The 20,592-nt window shown below is 29.8% G+C and overlaps 2 protein-coding genes across 3 annotated transcripts; one reads left to right on the top strand and one right to left on the bottom strand.

Moving 5' to 3' along the window:
• Nucleotides 1–1,353: 1,353 nt before the first annotated feature.
• Nucleotides 1,354–1,710, bottom strand: LOC145950065 (indole-3-acetic acid-induced protein ARG7-like). The gene has a single exon (XM_083060991.1). The coding sequence runs from the start codon at nt 1,708–1,710 to the stop codon at nt 1,354–1,356; it is 357 nt and encodes a 118-aa protein (XP_082917117.1).
• Nucleotides 1,711–10,020: 8,310 nt separating this feature from the next.
• On the top strand, nt 10,021–19,503 carry ELF6 (Zinc finger (C2H2 type) family protein / transcription factor jumonji (jmj) family protein). 2 transcript variants are annotated; one of them, XM_020374069.3, is made up of 8 exons: nt 10,021–10,164; nt 10,294–11,587; nt 11,855–11,933; nt 12,128–12,195; nt 13,417–13,567; nt 14,129–14,664; nt 15,312–15,503; nt 16,591–19,503. In XM_020374069.3, the coding sequence occupies exons 2-8, from the start codon at nt 10,423–10,425 to the stop codon at nt 18,963–18,965; spliced, it is 4,566 nt and encodes a 1,521-aa protein (XP_020229658.2). In that variant the 5' UTR covers nt 10,021–10,164; nt 10,294–10,422; the 3' UTR covers nt 18,966–19,503. The 2 variants fall into 2 exon arrangements, with proteins under 2 accessions (XP_020229658.2, XP_020229657.2); XM_020374068.3 differs by having other exon boundaries at nt 10,099–11,587.
• The last annotated feature ends 1,089 nt before the right edge of the window (nt 19,504–20,592 follow it).

The following is a 20,592-nucleotide window of genomic DNA, read 5'->3' as shown; positions in this document are numbered from 1 at the left end:
ATTTGTTGTGATTACCTCTAGTTTACATTATGAACTAGATTCAGACCGACACACGAGAGAAGAGAAAAAGATTGGAAGTGGAATAAAGTAACATAATATATAGCATTCTTGGAATATGGACTTAAAAAAGAATAGGAATAAATATTAGATTGCTAACTGATTAAACTCTTTGATCAGGAAAGGGTTGACTTTCAAAGAATTGAACTTCAATGATATTGTAAATTTTGAATTGCAAATTGAGAGTTACATTGGAAAAGGGGGTGGAGGGGAATTAAAACCCCATGTCTTTTTGTAAAAAAATAAGCCCTAATTTCTTTACATTGTTTGTAATCTTGTTTTGGAATCTTTTGTTGTTCTTTAATTTTCTTGACTAATTCGGGTTTCTTTGGGTAATCAAAGGTAAAGAACGCTAATTCGGGTGTGTCTACTGTCTGGCAATTAAATTAATAAAAAGTGAAGTTAAATTATTTTAATTAGAATGAATTTGGTAAAAAGTGGTTTAGAAATATTTTATTTTATTTGAATAAAACAAAAAAAAAATCAATTTTTTTTTGTTGTAAATCAATTTCAGGAGAAAAAAATTGTTAAATGAAAAATCATAAACTTCAAATATTCATATTCATGAAAATTAAACTTATTTTTCAAAAAGACAATTATTTTACAAATAACATTTTTCCCAAACATGTTCTTAATGTCTGGTTTATACAAAATATAATCCTCCAAAACTTGAATAGAGACAACAGGTTTGGTACTTCGTTCCGTATTACCCAAGGTGTGTTCAGTTTGGTGCGTGCTACCAGATATGGAACATGAGCAATGAGTTATTGTGTTTTATTAGACAGTGTCAATGTCTCTATTGAGTCTCTTCACGTGGCCATGTTGTCAAAATCAAATAATAAAACAAGACTAAAAGTTATTTTACTATGGACAATACATCGAGAATAATATCTTTTCTGCCAAAAAAAAAATCACGGATGAATTATATTGAAACTAAATAAACGATTAAGAATTTCAAGCTATAGCTCATGTATAAAATCCGTAAAGGAACGTAGAGATTATCCGAGAGTTTTAATTTGGAAAAGTTTATTCAGATTAAAAGTAATTCATGACCTTTCTATAAATTCTCTTTTAATTTGTTTCAACAAAATTTGCCCAAAAACAATTCCGTAAACTACTATTTTATTTTCTTTCTTTCATTAATTAGTTATAATACTAATAGACAAATTATAAGTTAGACTATGGCAAATCTACCTAATACTTGTGTTTCTCTTTCAATTATGCTTGATGCACAAAATATATTAATATTAATATTGTGAAATCAATCACAACAGAAAATGTACAAATGATGCTGGTCTATATCTCAGAATGGAAAATTGCTAGAAATGAACAATTGAAGGGCCTCCTATCATGGACTAGTTCACCAGCATTGTGAAGAATGTGAAGGAAAATGTTCTCATTGCAAGGGATGCGAAGTTTAGAATCATTATTGTTGAATCCAAACACATCCTCTGCATGGTCCAACAAGGCTTGGAAGAGTGGATGGTTGAGTGTACCCACTTTGATCACAAATCTCTTGCAATCCTCACCCACGTACACAACTAGGTGACCCTTTGGGACATCTTTGGGCACGTGTGACTTCTCACATGTGCCAACATGTTCCCGGATTCCACAAAATTCCCTTAGCCAGCATTTGAGAAGGTTTCCCTTCATCTTCACCACACAGAATTGAGAGAGAGAGAGAAAGATACACGAAACTAGAAGCAGAAGTGATGAGGTTTATATGATGTTGGTAGAGGGAGAAGAAAGAGTTATTATTATTATTATTATTGTAAAGGTTAAGAAGCTAGCTTAGTATTTTAATATGGGTGAAGAGAATAATAGGTATGGTTTTGGATGGTGGGTGAATTAAAAATTTAAATTTAGTAGGATTAATGAAGTTTTTGCATGCATTAATTGTATGAGCTTATTTTGTTGTGTTATGGTAGGGAAGTACCCCACGTACGCATTGGGAGAATGGGAGTGACAGGAAAAAGGCACGCATGAGGGGTAGAAGTGTTGGTTGGAAGGAGAATAATTAATATCTAAGTACCAAGTTGTGATTCCCTTTTCGGACATATATGGAAAGGGAATCAACTGTAACACACCCCTTTTCTCTCCACAAACTAAACCATTCACGGTTACCATATATTATTTTTTATCTTAAATATAACAAACAAATTGATTTTTTTTTTACAAAGTATGAGTAATAATCATATTAAATTTAAAAATTATTCAGAGTTAAATTTCTTTTATATTTTTTATTTATTGTGAACACTATTTTCTATACATTTATTTATAACTTGTATTAAATACAACTATTACTTAAAGTAAACCGCATATGTGAAATAAATATGATCTATGATAAAATTAATTAAAAGTAACCATATTAAGTTAAGTTTTGATGATTTATTCTATGTTTCTTATAGTTGAGATAGTATCCTCTTTTGATTCTAGGTAACAAAGTCTTTAGTTATAAGATCATAATTTCAAGTTGTTTGTTACTTTCAAATTTTGGTTTACTTTTTAATATTCATTGCTTTTAAAAATATAATTAGTTATAGGAGTGATTATGAGATCTGTTTCACTAACCTGGTTTAATTTAAAGAGACTTTTAACGGGTTCAAGTTTAACAAATTGAGTCCCACATATTTTAAGAAAAGGTATAGATTATTTTTTAGGCTGTCTCAACCTAATCCAACATTATATATTTAATAATTTTTAAATAAATATACATTAGTAATATACCTTCTTAATCAATAAATTATGTTTTGTCTAACATAATATTATATTTATATTGATATTATTTATCTTGAAATATATATCGTAAAATATCTTAATTGTAGTTATAAATTTTATAATTTTATAGTTTAAATATATTTAATATTAAAATGATATTATACTAATAATTAGGGTTGACCGATTTTGTCTTCATATTTATCAAGTCTTGTTTGTTTACGTTCATTAAATTGATCTTAAAATATTTTTTAGTCGATTAGAGATACAAGGAAACTCATCCCAACTCATCCCACAAACACCTCTAATTAGTTATAGTGGTGTTTTAAATTTTTAATAAAAGTATGTATTTTAATTTAAGATATTCATTTTGTCATAATACTTATTATATTTAACATATTTTTCAAATGTATGTATCATTTTTAAAAATAGAAAAGATTATAACTTAGATATACTATAAACATCAACAAACATGTGAATCAAATGATACAAATATTATTCTAGCTTAATCAATGATTTAGAATTTGATTAGTGAGCATGCATTCTTATATTTTTAAAATTTGGGTTAATTTGATAATTTTAAAACAATAATTGTTTTGAAAATTTTTGGAACACAATTTTGATTTTTTTTTTACTAATTCAAGATGTGAAAATTTTCATATTAGATTCATATATGAAAATTATGAAACTCGGTTGATGTTAAAAAAAAATATTATAAATGTAGTAAAAAATAAGTCTTATGAGTAATAAAAAAAAAATTAAGATTAGATTTACATCTTGAATTAGATTACTCTTTTTGTTCTATAATAATAGTCGCATTAGAAGAAAAAATAAGTTGCAAAATAAATATCATGTTAATTTTTCAATGCAATATTGTTTATCTATTTTTTATTTATGTCCCTAATAATATTATGTAGAATTATGTTGTATTGTTTCTAATGAAGAAAATTAATAACAAAATTAATTTTGTAAAATTACTATTTTTTCATCTATTTATTATTAATTTTTATTTGTGTAAAATAATTTAGAACAATACTTATTATGGGATGAAATGAGATGTTACAGATTAAAAATAGTTATTATTTAAAATATAAAATTCATTAAATAAATCTTAAATAATAAGATTTTAAAATTAAAAGTATAATTTAATTTTTATGTTCCCGTTTTTAATATGTTTGAGACGTGGAACATGGTGGATGGAGATGAATGCATAAATGCATGAATGCATTGATCCTTTGGTGGACACAGAAATCCAAATAAAAGAGCCAACAGATTTATGTTTGGTGATTATGATGAAAGAAGATATCCTAAACGAAACGTAGGCAACACACACTATTCTTTATTCTTTAAGAGCCAACAGATTTGGAAAATATATTGTTGGATTATGTCAATCATTTTGGATAGCTACCACAAAACTCTCCTTCACCTGCTAACATCACTGCCACTTCCAGCCCACGGCCCAACTTTTTTTATTATCTCTGTTTTTATATAGAAACTGTAAATACCTTATTCATTATGATTAAGAGAAATATACTATTTGTCAATGAATAATATATGCAAATAAATATTTAATAGGCTGAATTGTTTTTTTTTTTTTTTTAAAATTCATTTTGGTCTTTTATTTGTGAAAATGTTTATATTGGTCTTTTATCCTTTATATTAAAATCAATTTTGTAAATTTAAAATAACGATTATTTTTAATTTTGTGATATGATTTTGAATCATTTATTACTGATTTAAAATGTGAAACTTGTAGCATTAAATTTTCCTATATGTAAACTATGAAACGAAATTGACGTTTGAATCTAAAAGAGTTATAAACAAAGTAAAAGTCGTGTAAAAAATATATTTTATAAACAATTAGAAAATAGTATGAAATGATATTCTTTAAAATTTTTAATTTTCTCAAGTTTATAACATATTTGATTTTAACTTTAATTGCATTCAATAGTTTTCATTAAAGTTAAATTTATGAAACAAAAATTAAGTTTTGAATCAGACAAAAAAAAAATCAAAAAACCTAAATTAACATAAATTTAAGAGATAAATAATCAAAATAAGTATAAAAGACAAGATAAAAGACCAAAAGTATAATTTAACCTTTTAAATATAATACGTTGATCTCCTAATATATATTAACTCATTAAATTAACCATTTGCAATAAATGATTAGAACTAAATAACATAACGGTCTAAAATATTTTGTGATGATAGAAATACTTAAAGACTTAAATATATTTTTAGTCTCTTGAAAGTGTGCAAGTTTTAATTTTCTTTTTTGTAGAAAAAAATTATTATTTTTCATTTCTTTAAAATTTAAAATTATTATTTTTAGTTTCTATTATTATGTGATATTTTTTATTTTTTATTTTTGTTTTATTATGATTGTAAGTGGTGCTCACAAATATTTGTGAGTTTATGATACTACGTACGTGTGTGATATCTCTATAACTTTTTATACATAATTAAAACTATCACCATAAAATAATATCGGAGATTTAGAATAGTAACTTTAAATTATATATATATATATATATATATATATATATATATGCGTATATATATTTATAAAAATCAAAATCAAAATTTAATTATTTTACAAAAATAAAAAACAATGTTTATAAATTTTAGAGGAATGCAAAATAAATATGTTTTTTTAAAGGGATCATATCAAAACTTAATTATTTTACAAAAAGACTTATTTAAGTTTATTTATAATGAAGGAGAGAGGAATTCTCACAACTGTATTACTTTTTATCAACAATTTTATATATATATATATATATATATATATATATATATATATATATATATATATATATATATATATATATATAAAGAGAGAGATTGGAGATATATTTGCTACAATGTGTAGCAATATAAAATAAAAATTGAATCCATAAAACCAACTTTCTGGACTTCAAAACAATGTCTTAAAAATTGAATTTGTCATCAACCTATACTTGCACATGTATTTTGTTTATGAGTGTTAATAATTTTGATGTATGTATATAATTTGGAGAGATATTAGACAATTATAAAGCACACCTTATGTTATATAGCCTTATTTACTCTAAATAATTAAAAAAATTAAGGGTATATAAAATTATATTTACATAATTTTTCTTATTGTTTTTTTTATTTTATGTTTAAGATACAACAAAAGTAGAAATAAACTAAGTATTAGCAAATAACTTAAAGAGATCAATAATTTTTAAGAGGGAAGTCTTACTTAATTAAGTGACCCACCTTAGTCACTTAAGTAAAGATTAGCATAGAGCTAACTCTATTGGGCATGAAATTTAACCTTTTAAATATAATACGTTGATCTCCTAATATATATTAACTCATTAAATTAACCATTTGCAATAAATGATTAGAACTAAATAACATAACGGTCTAAAATACTTTGTGATGATAGAAATACTTAAAGACTTAAATATATTTTTAATCTCTTGAAAGTGTGCAAGTTTTAATTTTCTTTTGTAAAAAAAATTATTATTTTTAGTTTCTATTATTATGTGATATTTTGTATTTTTTATTTTTGTTTTATTATGATTGTAAGTGGTGCTCACAAATATTTGTGAGTTTACGATACTACGTACGTGTGTGATATCTCTATAACTTTTTATACATAATTAAAACTATCACCATAAAATAATATTGGAGATTTAGAATAATAACTTTAAATTATATATATATATATATATATATATATATATATATATATGTATGCGTATATATATTTATAAAAATCAAAATCAAAATTTAATTATTTTACAAGAATAAAAAATAATGTTTATAAATTTTAGAAGAATGCAAAATAAATATGTTTTTTTAAAGGGATCATATCAAAACTTAATTATTTTACAAAAAGACTTATTTAAGTTTATTTATAATGAATGAGAGAGGAATTCTCACAACTGTATTACTTTTTATCAACAATTATATATATATATATATAAAGAGAGAGATTGGAGATATATTTGCTACAATGTGTAGCAATATAAAATAAAAATTGAATCCATAAAACCAACTTTCTGAACTTCAAAACAATGTCTTAAAAATTGAATTTGTCATCAAACTATACTTGCACATGATTTTGTTTATGAGTGTTAATAATTTTGATGTATGTATATAATTTGGAGAGATATTAGACAATTATAAAGCACACCTTATGTTATATAGCCTTATTTACTCTAAATAATTAAAAAAATTAAGGGTATATAAAATTATATTTACATAATTTTTCTTATTGTTTTTTTTATTTTATGTTTAAGATACAACAAAAGTAGAAATAAACTAAGTATTAGCAAATAACTTAAAGAGATCAATAATTTTTAAGAGGGAAGTCTTACTTAATTAAGTGACTCACCTTAGTCACTTAAGTAAAGATTAGCATAGAGCTAACTCTATTGGGCATGGAATTTTAATATTATCTAGATTAATACCATAATTTAAAACACCCAAATATTATTTATGTTTAAGGTAAATTGTGTACCTCTCAATGACATCTTCTGTAACTCTTCCTTAGTATCACAAAACATACACACGTGTATACATCAAGAACAAACTCTTCCGCTTGAAGTCTTCCTCTTTTAAAGACTGATCCCTTGATGGAACCTTGAGCAGTTAGAGAGCGTATATATTTCAAGAGTCAAGTGGGGATCTTGCCTCCTTTTAATAAAAAATAAATAAATAAAAACATGGGTTACCTAATTTACTTCCATCATAGATATTAGGCCCATTAGGCCCTACACATACTACTCAGCATACTTGCATACTAGACTCAACCCAATAATTATATGTACATATGGTGATTCTCAAAACTCAAATTAGGATAATAGAATAACATATAAGGTCATATATTTAACCCATTTTAATAAACTAAAATTACACCAATTAATAGTAGTTTAAATAAAAGAAAATTCTAACATGGAAGACTCGCTTAAGCACATCACATTGGTTGCTTAAGCAAGTGAGAACGAACAGTTTCAATTTGATGAAGTTAAAGACTTGCTTAAGCAAATTAGTCGAGTTGCTTAAGCGGGGTATGTCAAAAAACTCACCTTGGAGTATTTCAATGTCTCACTTAAGTGAACCTTACTATTCACTTAAGCAAGCAAATGTTGACAAACCCAATATTAGAAAATGCAAAAAGACCCAAAAGAAAAACTTAGACATCATTAATGAGCAAAAGCAAAATTTTTGTTTTGGGAGAGAACGAGAGAAAGAGAAAACACAAATGTCTTCATTGTGGACTTGTCCAAGATTCCATCTTCTAATATTGTTTTGTCTTATATTAGTTGTGAGCGGTTAATTTACCAATGTTGACAATTCATATAATTAACTCTGCTCCATGTACTCTTTCTCATTCATTTATTGAATTATTTAATTCAATTAAATGTTCTTCTTTTTCGTCTTAATGTTTGTTTTGGAATGACCACCTACAATTTGATTTTACAAAATTTAAAGATTAGAAATAGGTCTATAAACAAAAGAGTGACGGTAACCCACCATAGGGTACGTTATGTTATACTTCCTTACAAAATTTAATATTTATTTTGGAATGACCACCTATAATTTGATCTTACAAAGTTTAGTTACTAGTTATACAAAATGAAAATTTATCATATGCATTTTTAGTTATACAAACTGAAAACTTATATGCATTTTTGCAAATTAAATTACTAGTTAGCTAAAAAATAAAGAGGAAAACAATAAACTGAAATAGAGAAACAATTAAAGAAATAAATATCATGAATATATAAAAGGATCATAGTTTGAAATGATAAAAAAGAATTTATAGATCTACATGAATCTAAAACATTTATTTTTTTCTTTAATTTACTTTACTAATCACATGGTGTGTTATAATTGAAAAATAGCTTAAACTGCTTACAAATTACGCTCTGTCTTATTTTAGATTTTGCAAGTTTTTTTTTTGGTTTTGTTTTGTCATTTGTCGATTTTTGAATTTTTCTTCTTCTTTTAATCCTTATCATTAACTCTAATAAGTTAAGTGATAAAATGAGAAAAAAAATAAAAATATTAATTAAGATAATTAAAGTGATAAATAATATTTTAGATTAAAATAAAAAAAATATTTTAAGTGCATAATTCAATTAAGTAATATATTTTATTATTTATTTTTATATAAACAAGGTAATTCTTATATCAGTTTTATAATTTATCTTTAACTTTTAATATTTTATAAATAGTATATATATATATATTTTAAAAATTTTAATATTCTTCTTATTTTTAATATACTAGTTTACTTTTAACATTGTGTATTATAAAAAAATTATATATTTTTTGGTAGATTAAAAAGTATTATAATTTACTTTTAATATATTATCTTTATTTTTGGGACAAAATTGTTGCTTGTGATAAATTAATAAAATTGTATTAAAATCAATCAAAATCAATGAATCAAAAATATAAAAATAAAAAAGTTGAAAGTATATAACGATAAAAAAATGAATTTCAAAAATATAATTATTAAAAATAAATTAACAAATTAAAAAGTAAGAACAATATTAATTTACAATAAAATTACTATTCTTAATATATTAAAAATAAATAATAAAAGTAAATTATATATGAATACTTCATTTATACTAGAAGGGCAGAGGTACTTCGTGCATCTAATAGTTACACACAAACAAATATTAATTATTATGGATAGTTATTTAGAAAAAATATATTTTTTATTTATTTATATTCAATGAGTATAATCGTCCACTAAAAAGTGGAGACTAAAAAGGTAGTTACTAAAATATATCCTCTTTATAATATGTATAAATAAAATAATAAATATATTATTTAATTAAATTGTGTTTGTAAAAGTAATTTAATTATATTAATTTAAAATAACTTTTATTACTTTTAAAATCTTAACATAAATATTTTATATTTTTGGCTATTTTGATACTAAATAAATTAGAGTTAGTGATAAGGAATAAAATAAAATACTAAAATAATGTTATAAATCTAAATTTTTAAAAAAGAACTTTATAAAAACTAAAATAAAATAGAAAAATACTTACATATACTTAAAACATATTTAAGAAGAAAAAAAGATATACGTTAAGAGATGTGAGTTTTTAAAATAATTTTTTACATCTTAAAACATTAGTGCCTGACTGTTGGACAAAATACAAATAATAACATGAATATATATAAATAAAAATAATATAGGATATTTGCTGATTGCTGAGTTGTTGCAGTGCAAATTAGCCGAGTGAGGCAGGAGAAGACTAACGTGAACGGGAGGAAAGTGTCACTCACAACGTAAACAAAACCATCGTTCTCTTTCTCTCTCAAAAAAATTATACGGTGGGTTTGAACTTTGAAGGCCAAATCATGCACAGTGCCTTGCAGTTACAGGTTCTGCAACTCACTTCTTCCTTCGATTTTCACTTTGCATTTCGCTATTTTGCTCAACCCATTACCTTATAGTTTTCCCAATTGCTTCAAATTTATGCAAATTTACCCCAAATCTCTTTCCCACTTTAGGGTTTTTGGGAATCTCAATGGACACCAGTGCTGCACGTGATTGAGTAGAATTACCCTCCTGCTCCAACTTGCATTGCTGTTTCAAATCTTCAATTTCCCTTTATTATTTATTATTTTCATTTTCATGTTATGGGTGGTGTTGAAATCCCCAATTGGCTGAAAGGGTTGCCACTGGCGCCAGTATTTCGCCCTACAGACACTGAATTTGCTGACCCAATTGCTTATATTTCAAAGATTGAGAAGGAAGCTGCCAACTTTGGGATTTGTAAGATAATTCCACCGTTGCCCAAACCTTCAAAAAGATATGTATTTTCTAATTTGAATAGGTCACTCTTGAAGTGCCCTGATTTGGGTCCTGATAGCAGTTCATTAGGTGTTTGTAATTCTTCAAAAACCAGTTCTGGGGATAGTAGTAGTTTTGGGGTGTCGCGAGCCGTGTTTACCACAAGGCACCAAGAACTAGGGCAGAGTCAGAGTGTGAAAAAATCCAAAGGGGCAGTTCAGAATCCACTGTCAGGTGTTCATAAGCAAGTATGGCAAAGTGGGGAAGCTTATACTCTGGAACAGTTTGAGTCTAAATCGAAGTCTTTTGCGAGAAGTGTGCTCGGTCCGGTGAAGGATGTTTCTCCATTGGTTATAGAGTCTCTGTTTTGGAAGGCATCTTTAGATAAGCCTATATATGTGGAGTATGCCAATGACGTGCCTGGTTCAGCTTTTGAAGAGTCCAAGGGTCAATTTAAGTATAGTCATAGAAGGCGAAGAAAAAGGACTTATTATAAGAGTAGGCTAGATAGCTCTGATTGTAAACAAACTGAAATGGGTTGTGTTAGAGATACACAAACTGATGAGACTATGGATGCTTCTGCCCCAAGTCATGCAGAACCGTGTTTGCAGATGACCAAATCAGCTACAACTGTGTCAACATTTTCATCAAACGAAGATTCACATTCGCAACCTTCTAAGGAAAAGGGTTCAGATGCCAGCAATGATATGCAAGGCACTGCTGGTTGGAAGCTTTCAAACAGTCCTTGGAACTTGCAAGTTATTGCACGCTCATCTGGCTCACTCACACGATTTATGCCGGATGATATTCCTGGTGTCACTTCACCTATGGTATACATTGGTATGCTGTTCAGTTGGTTTGCTTGGCATGTAGAGGATCATGAGCTTCACAGCATGAATTTTCTTCATACTGGCTCATCAAAGACTTGGTATGCTGTTCCAGGAGATTATGCCTTTGCCTTTGAGGAAGTCATCCGGACCAAGGGTTATGGTGGTAATGTTGATCACTTAGGTATGTAAATGCTTTGTCTGTTATTTGTTTACAGAAGATTTGGCACTAAATGTTGAAGAGACAGTACTATTTTAATTTTTTCAATTGAAATGTTTCTGTAATTGTTGAATATAGTCACCCCAAAAATAAGAATTTTTTTGTTTGATTTCTAACCTGATCATCTCATTTATGTTTCCTTTTAGTTGATCCATTTTATTCTAAGTTAGTTGAATGCTATAACTTCTACAGTGCATTTGTAACTCAAGTACAGTTTCTTTTTCTTGCCAGCTGCTTTGAAACTTTTGGGTGAGAAAACAACCCTTTTATCACCTGAGGTAATTGTTGCATCTGGGATTCCTTGTTGCAGGTCAGTTGCTTAACATATTTGATGTTGTTTTATTTTATGAATATCTCATGATGTTAAATTATATACTTACAAATTATTATTATTATTATTATTATTTAAAATATGTAGAAGAAGTTATTTCTGGCCTTCCTGCTGAATCTCCTATTCTCTTTGTTCAACTTAAAACTAATGTATGTGCTGGCTTTTCTTTATAGGTTAACACAGAACCCTGGTGAATTTGTTGTGACTTTTCCAAGAGCTTATCATGTAGGATTCAGCCATGGTAATTGCTTTGAAGTTTGTGTACATTCCTGATATTAGCAGAAATCTGGTGTTGTAGATGTTTAGTCTATGATTGATGGATTGATACAGGCTTTCTGCAATTTGTTCTATATAGAGCTGTTTGACATGTGATACATGAAGAAATTACATGCATATTGAAGACTACAGTTTAAAAGTGACAGAGCTTCATAATTTTTTTATTGGTTGTGTTTCAAAAAAAAAAAATATCAATATATAATCTGGAGTTTGATAAGTTGAATAATGAGCATTTTTGTTTTTTAAATGTGGATGATTGTTTCTTGGTCATGCATTCTGGAAAGATATAGTTTAAACTAGAATGTGCTGGTCAATCATATATCCTTTGATGGTTTGCTAATTATAAAATTAATTAAAGCTAGTGCGAGCCCAATATTTTATGACATTATCAATATACCATGTGGGTGGGTGGTTGAAATGACAAAATGATTTAGGCATAACTTGTGATCATAAGGTGCTTATCAAGCATAAATTCTATCCAACTATACAGCAATGATGCTTTATAGTGGAGAATATTGTGCTATGACTGTGAGGTGCCAACACAAGCAGAAGGTAAAGGTAGCAGAGACGAGAATGCCGAGGTGGATGAGAAAATATACAATAAAAGGTTTAATTAAAATTAATATATTTGGGAGAAAGTTAGACTGGAAAGCTATTGAGAAGATGATATAAACAAATAAAAGGTGATTTGGTCACTTGAAAAGTAAGACCAACAGAGGTTCTAGTGAAAAAAATGGATCAAATAGACTTTAGTTAAAAGTGGTGTAGAAGGCATATCGAATTGTTAAGAGAAACCATTAGAAAAGACCTTTCTCTAAATAGTTGTACTGCAAAGTTTGGTTTTTGATAGAGCCCAAAGGTTGATGACTTATTTCCTGCATATAGTTTGCTTGTTCTGTTTTTCTTTAGCCTTTACTCTATAATTTTCTGGTGGATTTGTTGTTGTCCTTTCCATTTCCATTTCTTTTTTTGGCTCGGAACTTTTTATAAGGAACCATTGGAACCAAATAGTTAATTTTAAATTTTAATCATTGCATTGATAATAGTAAAAGAAAACCTCTTATCTGCCCATGGGATCTTAGCAGCACTCTATTATTTTTAATCCACCTGATACTGTCTTGTGAGGTCTCTTTCTCTTCAATTGTCAATATAATTCTAATTTTATATACCATTTGGTGAAATCAAGGTTTTAACTGTGGGGAAGCTGCTAACTTTGGAACTCCACAATGGCTTAGAGTAGCTAAGGAAGCTGCAGTGCGCCGAGCTGCAATGAACTATCTTCCCATGCTTTCCCATCAGCAACTGCTTTACTTACTGACCATGTCTTTTATTTCAAGGTAAGCTGATCTTCCAGTACCACTGCTTATATACATTGATACATCTCTATGGAGATGAAATTATCATTTCAATAAATAATTTTCTCTAATTTCCTTTCAGTTATATTTTACTTACCATTAAAAACAGGTGATAATCAATTTTAGTTATTCGTGATTGCCATTGGTGACTTAATTAATTATCTCACCAGTTGTTTAATGAAATGAATGGATGAACTAGTAAGATTATAAGTCCTTTTCTATTACCCTAAATGTATTCAAATTTCAAAATAGAGATGTCTGGGGCTTTATCAGCTTTTATTAAACATTAATATAAGAGACAGTTTTGAGAGATTTTTAGATTAAAATTGTAATATGTTTTTGGTTCAATTTGGGCTCAAAGTGGAATCTCTCTGTCAGCTTTTAGATTGTATAAGTATAAGATATTGCTCTGTCTTCGTTTCGTGTTTTTCTATCACGAAGATTGTTCTAACATTCAGAGGCATTATTGCATTATGCTTTTATCTAGGTTTCAAATGGGTTACATAATTTTTATTCCTCCTGATGATATGTTTGATTTGATAGAGTGCCAAGAACACTATTACCTGGTGTGCGTAGTTCTCGTCTGAGAGACCGTCAGAAAGAAGAGAGGGAGATTTTAGTTAAACAGGCTTTTATAGAAGACATGCTACTGGAAAACAAGCTACTATCCATTCTTCTTGGAAAGGAAGCAACTAAAAAAGCTGTTTTATGGAATGCTGATTTACTGCCAGATTCCAGCAAAGATTTTCAGTTGCCGGATTTAACTTCTACTACTGGAACATCTGTGTCAGACATGTCAAATATTAGTTCTGCAGAAAAGAGTAGTCATTATCTTCTTGATGAGATGAGTTTGTATATGGATAATTTAACCTATTTAGATCTTGGTGATGATGATCTTCCATGTCACTTCCAAACTGATTCAGGAGCACTTGCTTGTGTGGGTTGTGGAATCCTTGGTTTTCCATTTATGACTGTGATACAACCAACTGAGAAATTGACAATGGAACTTCTTCCAGATAATCATCTAGTTCATGTTTCCTCTCCAGACTCTACAGCTTGCATTCGTAGTTCCATCTCAAGTAATACCTTCATACTTTTTCATATTGTCTATATTTGTTCTTTATCACATTTTCATATATAGGTTTTTATGCCTTTTTGCATTATGTGGTAAAATTGAACATGTCAACTACTATAGATGCCGGCTGGGGCAGTAAAGTTATAATGTTTTGCATTATTGTGACGGTGGTCTCTAAATTCAAATATTCTAAATTCCTGGATCAAATAGAATATTAATATCTGAGGAAATTGTGTTATGGCTCTCTTACAGCTTGGTAGACACCTTATTACTGTCACCCCTGCACTTTTTCTTTAGTGGTATTTGATGTGGCTATAATTGGTATATTGAATTGGTTCTTCTATGTAATAATGAACCAAAGTACCAAATTACAGTAACCAAAATATTATTTTATCCTCTGTTGTGTTTACTGGAAATTCAGCATGCTCCATATCTCAAGATTAGGTGAAAATTAATGGAAAATGATTATATCAACTAGGCACCATTTTGATTTGTAGTTTAAAATATATATTTATGATATTATGGAAGCTGACATTATGACCTAAATATATTTGATAAAAAATGTGGGTTGAACTTCTGAGGTAGTCCTTTACTTTTCCAATTAGATGACACTTTATGCTGAAATGAGTTACTATGTGATCTTTTCTTCAGGGGATCTTTCTATTTCTGAACTTTCATCAGTAAAGGTGTTGCCAGATCAATCTTTAAACAAGTGCAGTAAATATTGGAACACCTCCAGTAAATTTTTGAGGCCTAGGATTTTCTGCCTGGAGCATGCTGTTCAACTAGTAGAGATGTTGGAGAGCAAAGGTGGAGCCAATGTGCTTATAATTTGCCATTCAGGTTAGTTTGCAGTTTACAAATCTGTTTGCATTCATTCTGTAAAAGTTGGGTAAAATCAAATATCTAACTACAAGAGATGTATGACTTTCTGTCTTCTTCAGCTTTCAACATCAATTTAGCAAGGAAAGCTTGTGGCTCTTGTATATAATAATCTGACCAATGTTTCAGCTAAATAGGGTTTGTTAAAGTATCTTGGAATATCTTACATCTTGCATGATGTCTTGGAATAATTTTGAGTGTTTACTTATTTTAACATGGTATCAAAATGACACCCTTCTCCATAACCTGTCTCATCTCTTTATTGCTGTCTAGTTTCAAAAGTTGGGAATGCTTTTGTGTGGTATTTTCTGGTTTTCAATTACCAGCTCTCACTGTGTTGTTGGCCATAACAAATTTTGGTCACCCTTTCTCTTTGACTAAGTGTTTAACTTCTCATCTCTTCACCAGCCTTACTGCTCTGCTATTGTGGTTTTGGAGGCAACTGCACCGTGCTACTATCTGTTAATGACTACTATGAGAAAGACATGGAAGGAAGTTGCTAAGAGGGATCTTATGGTGAATAATATCTGTGAAAAATTGGTCTTTAACTGAGCCAAATGGTGTCATGTGATCCATGTAGCTGACCTTATATAGTGACTTTTGTTGTTGTTATTATTGTTGTTTCCTTAATTTATTAGGATTAGGATTACAAGTCTAATGATCTTTTTAAGTATAAATAAGATTCTGCTCTTTCTTCTAAAAAAAGTATAAAAGATACAATACCATTTTGTATCACATGTTATTGCATTGTATCAATATCAATTTTAGATTATTCATTCTCAAGTTTATGAGTTTCACCTCTTCATTCCCTGCATAAACCATATAATTTCCGCACAAATCAATATATAATTTGTTACATCAGTTTCTGTTGCAATCCATGTGCACAAATCAACTGTTGATCAATATATAATTTGTGTTGCAATCCAGTTTACATCAATTTGCTATCAGTTATAGAAAAGCAAGTTGTATTTTATAACTCAAGAAACAATGACAACATAGATCTGTATTTCAAATATTTATTTTCTTATACTTTTCTTCATTTTTGTAGACTTTCAGAAGATAAAGGCACATGCCAGTGCAGTCGCGGATGAGATACATAGTGCTTTTGATTATAATGAGGTTCCATTAGAAACAGCATCCTCAGAATATTTGACTCTGATAGATCGGGCAATTGATGGTGAAGAACTTGATGAATGCGAAGATTGGACATCTAAACTAGGCATTAACCTACAGTCTTGTGTCCATGCAAGAAATAACCCTCTATCTAAACAAGTTCCTTGGACACTAGGGACGCTGTTCTACGGTAAACCTCTTGCTTCAAAAATTTTAGCTTTAAATTGGCAGTCGCAAAGATCTCGGTCTAAAAAGTCAAGTCGTTTAGCTCAGACTAAACCCTGTGACAGCATTCAGAGAAAGAATGGTGATCGGTTGGATGGAAGAATAGATGACTCCACTTCTGAAAAGAAGTTAATTCAATATTCAAGGAGGAAGTTCAAGTCAAAGCAAAGGTGTTTCCCTGTAGTAAGCATGGCCTGTGATTTCCAAGAGAAGTCCAAAATTGTGTCGGCTATCTCAAGTGGGGATCATTATAATTGTGTTTCTAAAAATGGGCTTGAAGCTGAGAATTTCAGGAGTGATTGTACATTGTCATGTGTCTCTACTTCTACTGAAATGTTTCCAATGCATCCTGAAATCCAGATTGCTGAAATGCCCACCAGTATGAGATTGAATGCTGCTAAGTCACAATCTTCGAATTCCATTCATGATCATATTTTGATGATCGAAAAAGTTGGAGCAGAGACTGAGAATCAAACTCTGCAGGAATCAGACCAAGACAGAAGAAATGATTTAACAGTCAGTCATTCTAAGATGCATTGCAATACCAGTGTCTCAGAAATACGTCGCAAGGAGAGCCAAGATTGTCAGGACAAGAAATATTCTAGTTCACTTACAAATGCAACAGATAGAAATATTGAAATGATTAGAAAGACTGAAAATACAGAAGCAGTTATCACTCGTAGCGAGTGTAATAGCTTAAGTCTGTATGATGAAGTGCATCAAGAATATCAGTCTACTTGCAAAAGCAACAATGACGAAGCTGCTTTATCACCTGCTTCATTGGTAAATCATTCTACTCTTGCCTCTAGGGATGGAAGTTTTGAAAGTCCAAATAATTATACTGCAGAAAGAATTAGCAATCCTATTTTCTTAGAAACAAGAACTGAGGAAGGAATTGATTCTTTAAGTGAAAGGGACAAGGAACCTCTAATTGATGACCAACCAGTTAGCAAACCTACTCCAAAAGATGTTTGTAAAGTTCAAAGAGAGCATTATGCTTCTGCAGACTTGCGTAATAACATAATTTTGGATACTGAGATGCAACAAGAAACTCAGGGTGGGGAAGATGCTGGAGGGTTGAATGAGGAAGTGATTCCAGAGTCCGTGGAGCAGTGTCAGATGAAAAATAAGAATAAAATTAATGAGACACCTGTTTCTGGCTATGTTGCCAAAGGTGAAAATAAAAGCCTAACTACATCAGAATTAGGCTGTTCTGAAGTTTCGGTGGAAACCTGTCCTAAAGAATACTACTGTATTCAATTTATTTCAGATAAAGAAAAAGAAATGAAAATCCAGTCAATTAATAGAATTGATGAAGAACATTGCTCTGGCACTGATGCATTGCTAAAGGACTCTTCTCTATCAATTGAGGAATGTTCTGAAACTGAGAAAGAGACATGTGTTAGAGAAAACGTGAATGGAATCAAAGCTGATTTGTCACAAAATAATAGGGGGCAGGAAAGCTGTGAGTTGACTACAGCAGTTCCCAGATCAAATGCTCGGAAGAAAAGGAAGAGGGAAGTAGAACATACAGCAAAAGGCCAATCCAATTGTGACAACTTTATTAGAAGTCCATGTGAAGGGCTGAGGCCAAGAGCTGGGAAGAATGCTGGTGGCAAAAGTGGGGTGGAAATCAACCAAATTGACAAGGAAAATCAGTTGGCTAAAAGAGCACGGAGATCTTCTGAAGTTTTGGTTCCTCGCAAAAATAAAAAAGATGATGTTAAAAGGCCCCACAAGTGTGACCTTGATGGTTGCCGAATGAGTTTCAAGACTAAGGCCGAGTTACTGTTGCATAAACGAAACCTCTGCCCACATGAAGGGTGCGGTAAGAAGTTCAGCTCCCACAAATATGCTTTACTTCACCAGCGTGTTCATGATGATGAGAGGCCCCTTAAGTGCCCATGGAAAGGTTGTTCCATGACATTCAAGTGGGCATGGGCAAGGACAGAGCATATACGTGTACATACCGGGGAGAAGCCTTATCAATGCAAGGTTGAGGGATGCGGCCTTTCTTTCAGGTTTGTATCAGATTTTAGCAGGCACAGACGGAAAACGGGGCATAATGTGAAAGCTCCTGCTTGAGACATAGTATTCATTTGTGAACATTTTGTTCTTGCAACATGTGCATATTTGCAGTTAGATTCGTAAGAAGCGAGGCATAGAGTTGTGTCTGACCATAAGCATTCTGGTTAGCTGTAAAGTTAGGATAGAATGGCTGTTTTTGTAGGTGCTCCATATCCAATTCATTTGAAGGCAGTTAGAGTTGGTAACTTCAGAGAGTTTTGATATTTTTCTATCATTAAAATTCATATATAGCAACAGCCTCTAAAGGAGGGAAAACTCTCCATTAAGGGAAGCTGCATCATGTTGGTTGGTCATGCCTCTGAGAACTTACTTTTTTTGATTGCCTGTTCGGATGTACTTATGGTTCTTTTGTAGCAGTTGATAGGTCCTTGATCATTCAGGATATACAGTGTTGTTCATTATGGATGTATATTACTTTGGATTAACTTCATTTGTTATTAAGGGGGACAAGAAAGCTGAGAGCAAGAAACAAGGTATGTGCTCTCAATTGTATGTACTTTCTTCTTGGCTAGTAAATTCAGTGGTTAAACATTCACTTGAGACTGCATATTCTGCCCTTTTCCGGTGTTTTTTTTAAGGTAGTTAGATTCCCCCCCCCCCCCCCCCCCCCCCAACCAATTTTATCCTGTGCAATTTTCACCCAAATGTGTCAATTAATATAATCTCCTTTAGGTATATATGTAAGTTGCTAACTAGATTTTTTTTTCTTGGGTCAATTTTTAACAAAATATGTTGGCATATTTATTGGTTCTTGAATTGATGAGTTATCATTTTATCTTATTCAGCCTTTAATGGTTGAACTGTCAAAATTTTGATCAATTTTTCTGTCTGCATAGATGTAAGAATATGCAAATTAAGACCTGATTGTATATAGTATCGTTAAAATTGGCAAAATAAATTATTTATCCCTACTTTTAATTTGTATACTGTAATCTTTTTGAAATTATGAATGTTGATGACAAAGTTGACTGGAGATAATTTTCTAGTCAGATAATTAACGAACAACATGAATTAGCAGTGGCACTGACCAATGGGATGGGTTGATAAGCATAATTATAAACAAAGAGAAAGGCTTATGAATTCTATGAAGAGGCGTTATTCAAACTTGTGGGATACCAAATTGAGTTCTTATTTATTTTTTAATTTTGATTTTGGAGTTTCCTCTCATCTGCTAAACGCTACGGCTACCAATGAATTGGGTGTCATGGTTTTGCATTATGAAAAACCAAATCAATCTTATTTTAAAATTAATTTTTATTGGATTTCAAAATTGACTCGATCAATTTTCAATCAAAACGGGTTAGTTGAACCGCTTGTTAAAATATAAACCAGTTTTATTTTATTTTATTTTTAATTTTTTAAATATATTTGGGTTGGATGGTAGTATGGTAAAAAGGAGGAAGTTGGATTTTTTTACAGTCCACGATTCTAGGATTATTTTCCATATAAATATGAATAGAATTCGGGATTGAATCCAAGACATTTTCTCAAAGTATTTCCAGTTTATATTCGTACCAACACTTATTGGTGTCAAATTTTGGGTCGTCTCAATTTTTTATTTATTTTAAAAATAAGTATTTTTTTTAAGAAAATAAACATTTTTTAATAATTCTTTTTATGCGAG

This window comes from Cajanus cajan, chromosome 7 (assembly GCF_000230855.2).
Source record: "Cajanus cajan strain Asha chromosome 7, NIPB_CcT2T_4, whole genome shotgun sequence".
NCBI classification, from domain to species: domain Eukaryota; kingdom Viridiplantae; phylum Streptophyta; class Magnoliopsida; order Fabales; family Fabaceae; genus Cajanus; species Cajanus cajan.
The sequence above is the reverse complement of the archived record's forward strand: the minus strand, read 5'-3'. Positions and strand labels throughout refer to the sequence as shown.

Coding starts and splice junctions, on each gene's coding strand:
- ELF6 (XM_020374069.3), top strand. CDS start 10,423: ATGGGTGGTGTTGAAATCCCCAATTGGCTGAAAGGGTTGCCACTGGCG. Junction 11,934..12,127: donor TCTGGGATTCCTTGTTGCAG/GTCAGTTGCTTA, acceptor TTTTCTTTATAG/GTTAACACAGAACCCTGGTG. Junction 12,196..13,416: donor TCATGTAGGATTCAGCCATG/GTAATTGCTTTG, acceptor GGTGAAATCAAG/GTTTTAACTGTGGGGAAGCT.
- LOC145950065 (XM_083060991.1), bottom strand. CDS start 1,710: ATGAAGGGAAACCTTCTCAAATGCTGGCTAAGGGAATTTTGTGGAATC.